The 15048-nt window shown below is 49.3% G+C and overlaps 6 protein-coding genes across 6 annotated transcripts; 3 read left to right on the forward strand and 3 right to left on the reverse strand.

Annotated features, from left to right (window-relative positions):
* Positions 1–448: 448 nt before the first annotated feature.
* Positions 449–1304, forward strand: N7508_008609 (glutathione S-transferase family protein; the record flags this gene model as incomplete). Its single annotated transcript, XM_058466672.1, has 3 exons — positions 449–528; positions 577–630; positions 680–1304. 3 exons carry the CDS (start codon positions 449–451, stop codon positions 1302–1304), a joined length of 759 nt encoding a protein of 252 aa, XP_058314518.1.
* Positions 1305–1666: 362 nt separating this feature from the next.
* N7508_008610 (RTA1 domain-containing protein) lies at positions 1667–2275 on the reverse strand (the record flags this gene model as incomplete). Its single annotated transcript, XM_058466673.1, has 1 exon — positions 1667–2275. The coding sequence occupies one exon, from the start codon at positions 2273–2275 to the stop codon at positions 1667–1669; it is 609 nt and encodes a 202-aa protein (XP_058314519.1).
* A 648-nt stretch (positions 2276–2923) lies between these two features.
* Positions 2924–5626, reverse strand: N7508_008611 (glycoside hydrolase family 78 protein; the record flags this gene model as incomplete). Its single annotated transcript, XM_058466674.1, has 2 exons — positions 2924–4212; positions 4267–5626. The coding sequence occupies 2 exons, from the start codon at positions 5624–5626 to the stop codon at positions 2924–2926; spliced, it is 2649 nt and encodes an 882-aa protein (XP_058314520.1).
* Positions 5627–6093: 467 nt separating this feature from the next.
* N7508_008612 (beta-glucosidase) lies at positions 6094–8719 on the forward strand (the record flags this gene model as incomplete). Its single annotated transcript, XM_058466675.1, has 3 exons — positions 6094–6231; positions 6284–6450; positions 6502–8719. 3 exons carry the CDS (start codon positions 6094–6096, stop codon positions 8717–8719), a joined length of 2523 nt encoding a protein of 840 aa, XP_058314521.1.
* Positions 8720–9857: 1138 nt separating this feature from the next.
* N7508_008613 (uncharacterized protein) lies at positions 9858–11512 on the forward strand (the record flags this gene model as incomplete). The annotated part of the gene is made up of 4 exons (XM_058466676.1): positions 9858–9997; positions 10021–10390; positions 10414–11262; positions 11297–11512. The coding sequence occupies 4 exons, from the start codon at positions 9858–9860 to the stop codon at positions 11510–11512; spliced, it is 1575 nt and encodes a 524-aa protein (XP_058314522.1).
* Positions 11513–11973: 461 nt separating this feature from the next.
* On the reverse strand, positions 11974–13764 carry N7508_008614 (ferric reductase family protein; the record flags this gene model as incomplete). Its single annotated transcript, XM_058466677.1, has 1 exon — positions 11974–13764. One exon carries the CDS (start codon positions 13762–13764, stop codon positions 11974–11976), a length of 1791 nt encoding a protein of 596 aa, XP_058314523.1.
* Positions 13765–15048: the final 1284 nt, after the last annotated feature.

Here is a 15048-nt window from a genome sequence, read left to right on the forward strand (position 1 = left end):
TTCTGCCGTACGTAGCCAAAGCTTCGAAGGAGACTGTTTCGGGTCCTTTGGACAAGGCTGATGTTTTAGGCTGCCAACCCTTGGATCGCAGTTTTTGCTACTTAAAAGCCCATGGCGCATACAAAATATAAGAGTGAGATGATAACACCCACTACTTCCACGGATATTTTTTAAATGAAATCAGATGAAAGAACAAATTCATGAACAATTCGCGTTAGACCTCATATCCACTGCCCAATTATTGCTGCCTGTAGAACTAATTGAATCAGATTTCCTCTGTAACCTTAGAAACTTGCAGTAGTTGATTATTCAACAAGCTCCGGGATCTCGGGGTGTTTCCATGAGCTTATAAATCCGCGATGTGGGGAGCCCGAGAGCTGTACTTAAACCCCTCATAAGCTTTCTTTTCACTGAACTTCACCAACCTAAACCTCATTCATCAGTCAATATGAGCTCACCAAACATTACTTTGTATACGGCCCAGACCCCCAATGGGATCAAGATCTCCATGGCTCTGGAGGAGCTTGGGTATGTAGCTCCATCTCAGTTTTGAAACTAGTACTGACATGCCCACAGCTTGCCATACAAGGTCGAAAGGATCGATATCTCCAAGAACACCCAGAAGGAAGAGTATGCAGTGTCACATTAAAATCATCTATAATTCCTAACAATCATGCAGCTGGTTCCTCAAGATCAACCCCAACGGCCGCATCCCAGCATTGACAGACACCTTCAGCGATGGCCAGCAGATCAACCTCTTTGAGTCTGGCAGCATCCTTCAGTATCTGGCAGAGCAATATGACCCAGACCACAAGATCTCCTACCCCAAGGGTACACGCGAATACTACGAAGTGAACAACTGGCTGTTCTTCCAGAACGCAGGACTGGGTCCCATGCAAGGCCAAGCCAACCATTTCTCACGATATGCCCCGGAGCACATTGAATATGGTGTAACCCGCTACGTCAACGAGTCACGCCGGCTGTATGGCGTATTGGATAAGCACCTTGCTCAGTCCAAGTCTGGCTTTATTGTTGGTGATCACATCTCGATTGCTGATATCACGCACTGGGGATGGATTGCTGCTGCTGGATGGGCTGGTATTGATATTGAGGAGTTCCCGCATGTGAAGGCTTGGGAGGAGCGCATTGTTCAGCGACCTGCCATGGAGAAGGGCCGTCATGTTCCTTCCCCTCACACTATTAAGGATTTGATCAAGGATAAGGCTACCATGGATAAGCATGCAGCTGATGCCAGGGCTTGGATCCAGCAGGGAATGAAGGACGATGCCAAAAGCAAGGTCTAGAGTAGACCATAGTAGTATAATCAAGTGACAACATTGTAAGGTCCGAATTTCACTTTGACCAAATTAACCTTGACATGAACTGCCTGACTGTAGGCAAGATAAAGCTGAGGTAGAATGACTCAACATCTACAGCCCATTGATGCTAAGCTACGGACTCACCGCTGGGATGTGTCTTTCAACTCCCTCTCTCTTTCCTACCTAGACGCCAGGTATAAGTATTACTCAAATACAGCATGATAATATGTATGACAGCAAAAGAAATCAAAAAGTGGTAAATACCAGAACTGAAGCACAAACAATGCAAGCACTCCCTAACTTATGGATACAATAATAACACAGCAAGCATCAACCCCTCAAACATTTCAAACAGTGGTATAACTGTGCGCAAGCGGTATACCCCTATCAACACTCAAATCCAAGCTCAATTGATCAGGGTACCAAACAAAAAAGATCACCATAACACTCGCCATAGGAACACTATCAAAAATATAAAGTGTACACTCATGCATCAGAGGATACCCATCATTGCCCATCACATACTCAATAATACGAAAGACAGACCGAGTCAAGATCAACGCACTGACAGCGTAAAGCATATGCAGCGATTGCTTCCATGGAACACCAGGCTTGAGACACTCAGATGTGGGCGATTGTCGAAGCCGTCTAGCAAAGACAATGGCCGTCACCCAGAAAAAAGAGAACGAGACTAATTGGATTGCCAATCCGGCTATCACGAGAACATTTCCCCACTTTGGATATCCCAGTACGGATAGCGATGAGGAATTGCCTTGGACGGCGAAGGATAAGACATCTCCCCAGACGAATGTTTTGGTCAGACGTGAGACGCGGATGGGGGAGAGATGCTCGCCATGAACGCGGTGGATTAGTCGGCCGAGGGTCATATAGATTGTGGCGGCGAAAAGGGTTGGACCAAGGAGAACGAAGATGTTTGAGAGGATGTAGGGTCCCATTGTTGTTGTGTTATTGTGTGCAATGCAGCGGCCTATGTTGCCAACGACTTGAACTAGAATATGGATCAGATCAGTGATTGATTCTTGTGGTATAGCCAACATTCAATGGGGAAGAATGTCAACTTACACAACCCTCCCAAGGTAAATGCTATGCAGAACCATGTACGCGCCCTGAAAAGTTTCCATGTGTGAAGCCCCATCATAGCTATGAATATAAGCACACAAATTACCGCTGCGGGTATTGAGGGCGCATAGTTCTAGAATTTGTAGGCATGGGATACGAGCTGGTTCATGTTGATGGTGTGCGTGTGTGCCGCTGACGATGAGACTGAGGATTGTGAGCCCAGATAACCCTTTAGAGAACATCTGGTTGCTTTATAGAAAATATACGTCCCCTTATCAACATAGTAGAACCTTTTTTTAGTCTTTAGAAGATCGAAGTACAGATACGCGTATAGATATAGCCCATAATTATCTGGCATTTGACCAATGATGATACTTACATATATCGACTAGTCCAAATTAGGAACAAGGCCCGTCGATCTAGTTCTATACGCACATTTCTAGGTTGAAGGAAAGTTTTCAGAAACAAGGCTGCAAACATTATACTCTGCATTTTCTGATTTGGAAACTTTGATATATCACTCCTTAAACAAAGCTGTCCTCAGGTTCAAACATTGGGGGTACCAGTGCCTTTGGAGGCCAACCAGCCTGACTATCAAACGGCTTGGTGAAAGAATAGTTTCCCGATCCAATCCACTTAGCATCTTCTTCTTCTTCTTCTTCTTCTTCTTCTCCAGTCTGGCTCGGTAAAATAACCTTTGCCCTCGAGTTCGGCGGCACAAGCACCTCAAGATGGAACTCACCATCCTGATCAACCTCCCACCGACACTCCAACCGCCCATAAGAAGTCTCATAGATAGCCTCGGCAGAGGTAACAGTGCCACCAGGCACAGGCTGAATGAGAATATGCCGCCAACCAGGCTTAAGGGGACTAACGCCCGCAACCGTCTTATGAAGCCAGTTAATAATTGAACCAAGAGCATAATGGTTAAAGCTCGTCATTTCACCAGGGTTAATCGATCCATCAGGAAGCATGCTATCCCACCGTTCCCAGATAGTAGTAGCACCCATGGTAATTGGATACATCCACGAAGGACAACTCTTCTCTTGAAGCATGCGGTATGCTAATTGAGGATATCCGGCTTTGGTTAATGCGTGTGTGATCACCGGTGTCCCTGCGAACCCGGTTGAAACCTGGAATTTCGATTTCCGGACTAGGCGGGCTAGACGTGTTCCTGCTGCTGATGCTTGTTTTGGATCATCGAGTAGATTGAATACTAAGGCGAGACTTAGAGCTGTTTGTGTGTCGCCGACTAACCAGCCCTCCGGGGTAACGTATTTTGTTTGGAAGCGCGATTTCAGGCTTCGATATTCTGTTTCATAGCGACTTGCCTTGGCCTCTTCGCCAATCATTGAACTTATCTCAGCTATCACCTTCGTGACATGCACAAGGTAGGCGTCAGCGACGAGTGTTCCATCTGTTCGCGCGTTGCCTGGTTGATCTGGTGGCGCGGTAGGATCTAGCCAATCTCCGAGCTGGAATAGAGTATCATCCCATAGACGATCAGGTCCGCGCTGGACTCCTAGATCTAGCCAGCCGATCATGCTAGGGTACTGCCTTCGAAGGAGGTCAATATCGCCGTAGTTTTGGTATAAGGCCCAAGGGAGTAGAATTGTCACATCATCCCAAATTGCTTGTGGGAAGGAAGGCCACGCCTCTTCAGGAATGACATTTGGAATGACGAATGGAGGAATTGCATTTGGGTTTTGAAGTTGCTCGGCTGATAGATCTTTAAGCCAATCGCCAAGCATGCCCGATGTATTATAGAGGAAGCTGGCAGAAGGGGCAAAAACCTGGATGTCCCCAGTCCAACCTAGACGCTCGTCTCTTTATGGGCAATCAGTTGGAATAGATAGGAAGTTTCCACGCATAGACCAAGTGGCATTTTGGTGAAGCTTGTTGATCACAGCATGAGAGCAGTTGAACCAACCAGTCCGAGATAGATCCGTATGCATAACGTCAGCGACGATGTTGTTCGAATCAGGATTCCATCCGTCGATTTGAACATAGCGGAATCCATGGAATGAGAACCGAGGGGCCCAATCGATTTCATCGCCTGCTGAAATGATCTTGTCGCTGCATTTGGTCAATCGAAGAGGACGAGTTCCTAGCTCTTCATATTCGAGAACTTCCGCATGAGTCAAAATGACATTTGCACCACGGGTAACTGCGAGCTTAGAAATCCGGACACGACCAACCAAATTCTGCCCGAAGTCGACGATTTTCTTTCCAGATGGTGTTGTAATTATCTGAATCGGCTTGACAACTTCAGTAACTCTCAGAGGAGGGGCATTCGGAGCCACGAGCTCGGCACTCGGGAAGACCAACTCTCGAGTTGTATCCCAAGTCGATTCCAATGCGAAGGTCTGACTGTGCCAGCCATCTTGCTCGTCAATCGCATCATAAACCTCGCCATCGTAAATCTCACTGCTAACAATTGCAGAGTTGTGACTTTTCCAAGTCGAGTCAGATGCGATGGTAAATTGATCACCGTTCTCAGATTGAATTTCCAGCTGGGCAATCAGAGCCATTTCATCCCCATAGATGAACCGCCGTCCACCATGAAAACCCAATCGAGTGGCATACCAGCCTTCAGCAACCTCGACAGCAATCGTGTCTGATTCATTCTCATGCAAAAGCGAAGCAACATCGAAAACCTCATAGTTGAGTCGATGGTGGTAGCTAGTCCAACCAGGGGCCATACAATGATCACCAACAGGTACACCGTTGATATATGCCTGGAACACCCCCAGACTGGTAATATAAAGACGAGCTTGCTGCAACTTCGCGAAAGGGACAGTGAAAGTCTTTCGAAAGCGGATAGGTCGCAATGGGCCTTCGGGCTGCTTTACATTCCGGGTGATAGCGTGTGCAGTCCAATCCTCCCGATGTAGCAAGCCGCATTCAACAGTATTCCAGTTTGACCACTCGGTGGGAGCTGAGTTTGGTCCACCATATGCACGAACCCGGGCGTGGGCGATGTCCCGAGACTTGAGGGGCTGACTTGGCCAGGGTACAAGGACTGAGCTGGGGCTTTTGACATGATGTGTTTCCGGTGCTAAGGAGAAATGTTGGGCGATTTCAATGTCATATGCCGTCTGTTCCCAGTCCTGGCATGTCTGTTCATTTGTTGTGAATCGCCATGACAGGCGAGGCTGGGACTCTCCGATCCCGAAGCCAGTCTGGTGTTGTCCAAAAGAAAGCGATGTTATAGAAGGTGACGACATTGCATCATAATCCCCAGATTTGATATGTCAAAGCGAGGCGAAGAAGTGTGTGAATCAGAACGTACTACATGTACCTGTACGCCGCAAATGCGGGGTGGAGTGTTCGGGCTGAATACACCCGATATCAGCAACCTTGCAACTCCGCGTGATATCCATTTCCGACTTTGTGGCTTGAGGCCAAGATGTCTTGAGGAGGTGTCTAGAGAGTCCGAGGTTTAGCCGGAGGCAACCGGCTTAACTTCGGATAACACCTGTTTGCCACGACTTCCCGCCCATCCCGCAATGCTGTCATGTCTTGCGCTACTACATACTTGTTTCGGATCTTAGCAAATGATAGACATGTTTCTCCACATGAAAGAGCCGATGAACTCCTCCTGACAGGGCTGAGGGGCGGATGAATCTTTATTACGCCCTGATCTGTTCTCTGCCCGTTCATTGTCCTCTTTATTCACCTCAAAGTCGAAGCCATGGGTTCTCACGCTGCGACGCCTGACATTGACGCTGTTCTAGACCAGCTCACGTTGAAAGAGAAGGTCTCCCTTTTAGCTGGAAAGAACTTCTGGGAGACAGTGGACATGCCGGAGAAGGGCATCCCCTCAGTGAAGGTACAGTAGAGAATCCTCACTCTCAAATAGCACACTGACTGATACCTTCCAGGTATCCGATGGTCCCAATGGCGCCCGAGGTGCGACCTTCAAGGGCGGCCCAGCAGCTGCTTGTTTCCCGGCATCTTGTCTCTTAGCAGCAACATGGGACGTGGAAGCCTCTAGGAACATCGGAAATGCCCTCGCAGAGGAGACTCAATCCAAGGGAGCACGTGCACTGTGAGGGTTCCGAACTAGAATTAATTAGTCCCATACTAATGAATCATCCAGCCTGGCTCCAACAGTCTGCCCACATCGCCATCCTCTCGGTGGTCGCAATTTTGAGTCCTTCTCCGAGGATCCGTTGCTTGCCGGTAAAATGGCCGCGCAATACATCAACGGCCTGCAAGAGAAAGGTGTTGCTGCGACGATCAAGCACTTTGCTGTGAACGAACAGGAAACCTGTCGTTTCACAGTTGATGCTAACGTTGCTGAAAGAGCCCTTCGAGAAATCTATCTCAAGCCATTTGAGATTGCCATTAAAGAAGCCAATCCAATGGCAGTCATGACTTCATATAATATTCTCAATGGCCAACATGCAGATTCAAGCAGTTTCCTTCTCAAAGATGTCCTTCGCGGTCAGTGGGGATGGAACGGTCTTGTTATGAGTGATTGGGGTGGCACGAACTCGACTTCCGGGTCCCTAGAGGCTGGTCTCGACCTTGAAATGCCCGGCCCGAGCAAGTGGCGAACAGCCGAAGCTGTTCTTGGGGAAATCAAGGCCGGTAGAGTCTCAGAGAAGACAATCAGGGACCGTGCTCGCAACGTTCTCGAGTTCGTGGCCAAGCTTCGTTGTTTCGAGGATCCTACTATTCCAGAGGAAAAGGCCATTAACAAGCCAGACCACCAGAAACTGATCCGCTCAGTCGGCAGCCAAGGTTTGGTTCTTCTCAAGAATGACAATGAGATTCTTCCTTTGAACAAGGAGCAGCTTTCCAACAAAAAGGTTGCTCTGTTGGGCTTTGCCAAAGATGGTTTGATCCACGGTGGGGGTAGTGCATCTGTCAATGCTCACTACCGTGTTACACCTGAGGAGGGTCTCCGTGCTGCACTCGGCGATGCTGTTGAATTTGAATATGCCCAGGGTGCCCACACATTTCGCCAATTGCCAGTGATGGACAAGATGGTTGTAGACCGTGACGGCCAGCCTGGATGGACCTTGGACTTCTTCCTCAGTGAGGAGCCCACAGGCAGACCATCTTCTTTAAAGCACTCTGATGTGCCGACATACATGCCAATCTTTGTCAAGGAGACTTGGGGAAGTATCAAAGCGACGGGTCGCTTCACCCCAACGGAAAGCGGTCGTCATTACCTTGGCATGTCAGGATTAGGGCGCTCCAAGATTCTTATCGATGGCAAGACAGTATATGAACAGAAAGAAAACTGCCCTGACTCAATGGCATTCTTGCTGGGTGGAGTCAAGGAGCCCGAGGTCCAGTGGGACTTTGAAGCCGGGAAGACATACGCCCTAGAGATCATCACTCTGAAGCCTTCCAAGAGCGGCGGTATCGCACTGCTGGATGGATATCTCGGTTTCAGATTCGGCTTCACGACCGAAGAAGAACACAACAAGGATCTCCTCTCGGAAGCCGTAGAAGTTGCAAAGCGCTCCGACCTTGCAATAGTCTTCACCGGCCACACAGCAGACTGGGAAACAGAAGGTCAGGACCAAATTAGCTTCAGCCTCCCCAGCAACGGATCTCAGGACCGTCTTGTGACGGCCGTGAGTGCCGTAAATTCCAACACAATCGTGGTCAACTGCACCGGTGTAGCCGTTAGCATGCCCTGGCTTGACGATGTCAAGGCAGTCGTGCAAGCCTGGTTCCCCGGCCAAGAAGCCGGCAACGCCATTGCAGACGTTCTCACCGGAGCAGTCAACCCATCTGGTCGTCTCCCTGTCTCCTTCCCTCGCAGACTTGAAGATGCTCCTGCTCATGGCAATTTCCCCGGCGAATACATCGACGGACAACTACATGTTACATACGAAGAGGGGATCTTCATCGGATACAGACACTATGATCGGTCCGAGGAACATCGTTCCCAGGTCCTCTTCCCATTCGGCTATGGTCTTTCGTACACTACGTTTACCCATGGGAACCCGATAGTAACAGTCTCTGATGATACCGAAGAGTTCAAGATTACAATCAATGTTACCAACACTGGTTCGCGGGCTGGTGCAGATGTTGTTCAGGTCTACGCTGGAGCTAAGGTTGCGTCGAGTGAGGACCCAGTCAAAGAGTTGGTTGGATTTGCCAAGGTTCAGCTTACTCCTCAGGAGAGCAAGACTGCTACAATCAGATTTAATACTCGGCAGCTGGCTCATTTCAGTGAAAGTACCAAGAAATGGCAACTGAAGCAAGGTGAATATGAAATCACTATCGGACGGTCTGTGCAAGATGTTATTGGGAAGGTTACTGTGTCTGCTACGACCCGCTCTTATGAGCTGTGAAGGTTTACACATACGGATTTCAGACCAATTACTTAGCCTCTGTTCTTGATCCATGATCATCAACAAGCAGGATCTCTATTCCATACAGAGCCCCAGTGCCTGGTACCCATCCCATCTCTATATCCTAGCAAATGAAGCCTGACCAAGCTGATCGTTCTGAAGAGCTTGATTTTCGCTCAGCACTGACTTCGACAAGAAGTTTTCCTGTTCAAAATGGAATTAGCGTCAGACAAAGCTGCAGCACAAGAATGAGAGCTGTTAGAGAATGTAGACATTACCTGTATTGAGTCCTTCGTACATTCCAATAGGGAAGTTCACATTGACTTGAGGCTTGAGGCTTTTGCTGTCTACATGGAGGAGGCTTTCGGAGGGCAGAAATAGACGTCCAAGCTATAAGGAGTAAATTGACTTCCCATACGTTATGAGGAGTTCTCCACTATTACCACACGAGGAATCTTTGTAGATGTCCTCCATACAAAGTTCGCCATGTATGTAAACTGGTACGAAACTAGACATATGCGCTTTCATTAAGCAAATAGGGTGAAACCAGTGATATCCCATACTAACATCTACACTCAGTAGAAGAGGCCCTCCCAGCATTTGACACATTCTGTCACCCTATTCATATCAAGCACTATACGCAAAACTACTGTCATTGGATACCCAGAGTAAAATGACCTACACAAAGCCATAAAGGACACCACCTGCCTTCCGACAGATCCGTCTAAACCATATTCAGCCCAGTGCTACACATTTCCCTCGCAGCGGCAAAACTTCGGAAGAGATACAACGCGAGAATCCGGGGTAAGGGGTTTCCCCACGTCTTTGCCTCTCTATTACTCGGCATTGATTCCCAGTCAGGCCATGCTCCCACATGATCCCACATATCCCAGAAGCTAATACAAATACGAGAATCCAGATTTAGATGCGTTAACCGCGTGGCGGAAATCTCTATTCTTGCTTTTTGGACTTGTAAACTCGCATTTCGGGGTAATTATATACTTACCAAAAAGAATAAATGTACCACCATCGCCTTGTATTTTGATCATCGGTGATCAATATCTCAGCTCCCTTTTCTGGAGCTCATCCTTCTCTACCCTCACCTCATCTGTACCCCTTGATTCTACATACAACAACCATGGAAAAGCCCAGCACCGACCAAGTCGAGCACGCCGACAACCAACACCTCGGCCACCTATCCAACCAAGAAGACCACGGACTAGGAAAATGGCAAAGCCTAAAAAAATACCCCTGGACCTTTGCCTGTGCGTCTACGCCGTATGGTGCATCCTGCTAGTCAGTTTCGAGAACCAAGCCTCAGGCAACGTAACCGGAATCCCCAAATTCCGCAAAGATTTCGGGCATTTCTATGAAGGCGACTGGGTTCTCGAGGCGAAGTGGCAGTCTGCGTTCAATGGCGCGCCAGTGGCGTCGGCGGTAGTTGGGGCGCTGTGTTCTGGTCAGATTGCGGATGCTATTGGGCGCAAACTGACGATTGGAGTGTCGCTTCTCATTACGGTTGCTGCTGTTACGTTGGAGTTTGTTGCGACTACCAATGAGATGTTCTTTGGGGGGAAGTTTCTTAATGGATTTGCGTTGGGGGCGCTCGCTTCTGTTCCTATTACTTATATTGGAGAGGTTTGTTTCTCCTTTCACTGGCATCTCTTTGATGTTTGTACTTATCGATTCTATAGATCTCTCCTCTTGCCCTCCGCGGTACTCTCACCTGCCTCTCAGCTCTGGCATACTGCATCGGTCCCTTTGTTGTCGCCCTGATCACAAACACAACCGGGACATATACAAATCGCTGGGCCTACCGCGCCGTCTTCGTAGCCCAGTACGGCTACGCCGCACTAGCGCTTGCTTTCATAGCGTTCATGCCCGAGTCGCCCTGGTGGCTGGTATCAAAGAACTGGGACACTAAAGCCCTCAAGAGTCTCCGAAAACTAGGCTACAGCGAAGATGAGGGAGCCAAAACGCTCGCCAACATCAAAGTGACTCTCGAAGATATCAAGCGTGAAACAGAAGGCGTCACCTACCTGGAGTGTTTCCGGCGCTCAAACTTGCGTCGAACCATCATCTCCATCCTCCCGCTGAGCATTCAGGCCTTATCCGGCGTCATTTTCGCAGCTGGTTACTCAACATACTATATCCAGCTGGCAGGTTACAGCACAGAAATGAGTTTCAGACTCCAGATCGCGCAGCAGGTCTGCTCACTCGTCGGCAATGTCATGTCCTACTTTCTAATCGACAGACTGGGCCGTCGAAACATAATGATCTACGGCCTGGGCGTATTAACCGTCATTCTGATGTTAACCGGCGGACTAGCAGTCGTCGGAGCCGAAGCCTCAAATCCGAACTCCGGCGGCGCAATCAAGGGCACGGTGGCCTTGATTCTGGTTTACTGCTGGTGGTACAATATGACCATTGGATCGGCGGGATATACCATCCTAGCTGAAGTATCGACTTCCAGACTGCGGATTAAGACTATTGCTATTGGATTAGCGTTGCAGAATGCGCTTTATACGATGTGGTCGTCCGTCGTTTGTTCTGCCGTATCTTTTCAATCCTGATCAGGCGAATCTAGGTGCCAAGGTAACTTTCATTTTCGGGGGTCTTTGTGTGATTTCTCTTGTTTATTTGTGGTTTTGTCAGCCTGAGACTGCTAGTCGGACTTATGCTGAGCTTGATGAGATGTTTGTTAATGAGGTTCCTGCGAGGAAGTTTAAGGCTTACCAGACTGATGCTGAGGCTATGGGTGTTGCTGTTAAAGAGGGTGATGTCAGTGTTTAGCGGTCTGGATGCATGGTTTATTTTGAATGGGACTTATATGATGGCTTTATGAGTTGGTTGATTGTTTCTTCGCACATTCTATAATTTTATCCGAATAATTATTCTGCTGGCTCATGGACCACTCTGAATGTAATCCTACTCTATCAGAATACTACGATAAACAGAAACTTTTGAACCATCATGTATCTTATATTTGCAGCAAGATATGTGCAACCCCCTATGTGCACCGAAGATACTGCCCGAAAGGCAGTATAGGTCGCCGCCAAAAGAAGAGAGAGAAAAAACCAAAAAGTATACAATGAAGGTCAGCTGCAGAGCAGAAACAAAAGGAACAAAGTACTATATACTAGACAAAGCCGCAGTATATAGATCAAGCGGATGTCGACCCGGAAAAAAGGAACACAAAAACAAAGGACAGCGACCTCTCCAACACGCTCATACACGCAATTCCAAATCCATATTTACCAAGTGAAACTCTCCTCGACATAATCAACATTGGACTTAGCCTGTCGTCTCCGACAAACCTTCCTCACATCATCACTCAACCCACCATTACCACACACAAGCACACCCATAGCGCCAACCTGATTCTCAACCTCCATCCCAATAAGCGTGTCAATATTAGGACGACCAGGGAACATCTGCACAGTAGCAGAAGGGCTTTGAATCTCCTTCGTGTTACGCGGTCTGGTAACGAACAGCATAATACGCAGGACTTCCCGACGCCGATCCATAGCCAGGATCTTCGTCATCCAAGGCCTGATCCACTCCAGGTGTTCAGGCGACTGGATGATCCAGACGAGGGTGACGCGGCGCGCGGCAACAGTTCCCTCCGCGAAGCCGGCGACGAGGTGGCGGACGAAGGGGACGTGGTGGGTTATGCCTACGCCGCCGGCGAAGAGCATGACTGTACCGTAGGAATCCATAGTGTGGATATTTCCGTATGGGCCTTCGGCGAAGGCGCGGACTGTCAGGGGTGTGCCCATTGAGTTTGTGGCGCGCTGGAAGAGCTTGTCTGTCATTCCTGTGCGGCGACGGACGAGGAGGGAGATTGTTTCTTTGTGGGGCGCGTTGAGGATGTCTTGGCGGTTAAGTGGGAGGGACTTTTCGTCCAACATGTTGTCTTCTGTGTCGCTCCAGCCGACGGAGAAGGGGTGCGAGGTCCACCATCCCACTGAAGGAATGTAGAGGTAGATGTGCTGGCCTGGGCGGAAGGTCCAGGGGCGGGCTACGCGCAGGGTGATGCGCATTGCGTCGCCGGGCATGGCCTCGATGGTTGCGGTTGTTGATTCGCGGCCGATGTTTCGGTAGAGGATGATGAGCAGGCGGGTAGCGCGCTCTAGGGCCCAGAGGATGACGGCTGCAAGGAGGTAGGTCTGCGCGGCGAGACCGTTCAGGTGAACCCAGAGGAAGCCGATGGAGACGGCTGCGATGGCGAAGTGGAGGTGCAGAAATGTCTCGTAGAAGGCGTGGCGGATGGGCGAGGGCGAGTGCACCAAGAGAGCGGCAAAGGCGATGGCTGCTACCAGGCCGGTGAACAAGAAGCTGCTTCCGGTAATGGCCATAGCGACGACTTTCCAGCCCTTCTCTTGACCCTTGGGGATTGCCCAGGCGAAGACATGGGCGAGAGCCTCCAGGACTACTATGCGGCCGAGCCATCTGTGCAGCAGATTCCATGTGTCAAAGGGCACGTGGAGCATAGCAATCAGAGGGTTGTTACGGCCTGCCATGATGATCAGAGGAATCATGTTAATGGTGGCCATAGTACCGGTACGGTTACGCACGACACCGGCAACGGTGTCTTCCTCTGAGCCATAAGGGGTGGTAACGCAGCAAAGTGCGACGTTCATGGCGACAATACCGGTGACAAGGAATGCATGGAAACGACTGGGCAGGGTACCCATGTTGATAGCCGAGGAGAGCTGCATTTCCTGGTTGTGGCGGGTACGGAACAGTGCTGCGTAGATGATGTGCTCCTTAACCCAGGAGAAGGTACCGTGAGCAGACACGAAGTACCGTTGTCTATCATCGCTGAAGCTGGCCAGACGGCGCAGATGGGCCGAGAAGCGGAACCAAAGGTGCCATACATAGTATGCGGTAGCGGCACAGCCGAGTGCGAGGATTGTATAGCGAGCCAAGTCGTCGTTGACGGCCTCATAGTACATCTCCGAAGAGCTCTTGGCGTGACGCTTCTCGATGTCCATTGCGCTGGTCAGTCCAGCCAGGAACATGGCGACAATAATGAGCTGCATGGTGCCCCACTAAGATGCTGCAGGTTCCAAAGTCAGGGATGACCTGAATAGTTCTTCAGCGAGTCCTGCTCGCTATCAAAAGAGTGAAAGGGGGTGGTTATATCGGGACCAAAGCCAACGTTGGCTTTGCTCGGTCGATATTGTTGAGAAGTAACACAGCAGTCGAAACAATCCCAGTTGTTTGGCAACGTAGATAAAAATGGCAAGGGTGAAGAATCCTAGACTCGATATGCGTTGGGTGGCTGGAGTCGGGTTGCAGGGCCTGCCTATATCTAACGTATAGAAAACAAAGAAAACAGCATAGAAATGGTGATTGTCGGTAGTTTCTCGAATAACCTGTGCTCAGAGAAGATCGGACGAAAGGACTGAGCAGGGGAGATGTCTTAAAAAGGCTGTTGTCGGCTGGCAACGAAAGGAATGCTGGTGAGCCAGTCACTGCAAAGGGCTAAAGATGGAACTTCGTCACACAATGACGATTGTCTCAGAAAGAAAGGCAAAGTGAAGAATGAAACAATGTCGATTGTAAAAATAAAGCACAAAGAAGAAAAGAAGAAAGGAAGATAGGAACAAGAGAAACCTTCTCTTCCCCCAAGAGTGGAGAGTATGAGACAAGGGGACTAATATGTAGAGGCCAAGCAAGGCTGGGCTTTGGCCCGTGTGCCATGCTATCGATCTCTGTTCTCCATTTTGATTAATTCGATTAATTCCGAGGGATTTGGCGCCAGGGTTGACGGGTGTCAAGGGATTTTCATAGCGATGCCCTCGATTCCATGGGTCGAATCAGACAGCTAGATTACAGATCGTCTTCCGCAAGATTTGGCAGAAGATGGACATGCGACATGCGACAGGTCCAAGGCAGCGGCCGTCGAGTGGCGGGAGTGGCCATAGAGACTGTGACTGGCCAGCGATGAAACAACCAGTGAGCAGAGTTTGAGGAGAAATCAACAGGCGCTAAACAGTCGATCCGCGACAGGCCTTGGCCCACGACTGGCTGTTTGAAATTAGAGCCCTTGCTTGATCGGGGGCCAATGTGCTGCTGGTATTGGGCTGAGGTGGTGGAAACTCGCGGAGATCTCACCGAAAGGAGGTTCGTGAAACACGCCGGCCATAAGCTCCGCTCTGGTCAAGCCACACTGTAAATGTGAGATCTCTGGTTATCTCAGGGGGAGTCTTGGCACGGCGGAGTTCATCTATATCAGACCTTCATCTCCCACAATGGGAAATCTCCTTCCGAAATCTCTGTCAAGTCTCCGCTTTGCTCAACAAACGACCACAAACTTATTG

This window comes from Penicillium antarcticum (genome assembly GCF_028974205.1).
Source record: "Penicillium antarcticum strain IBT 31339 chromosome Unknown utg000009l_segment0_segment0, whole genome shotgun sequence".
NCBI lineage: Eukaryota > Fungi > Ascomycota > Eurotiomycetes > Eurotiales > Aspergillaceae > Penicillium > Penicillium antarcticum.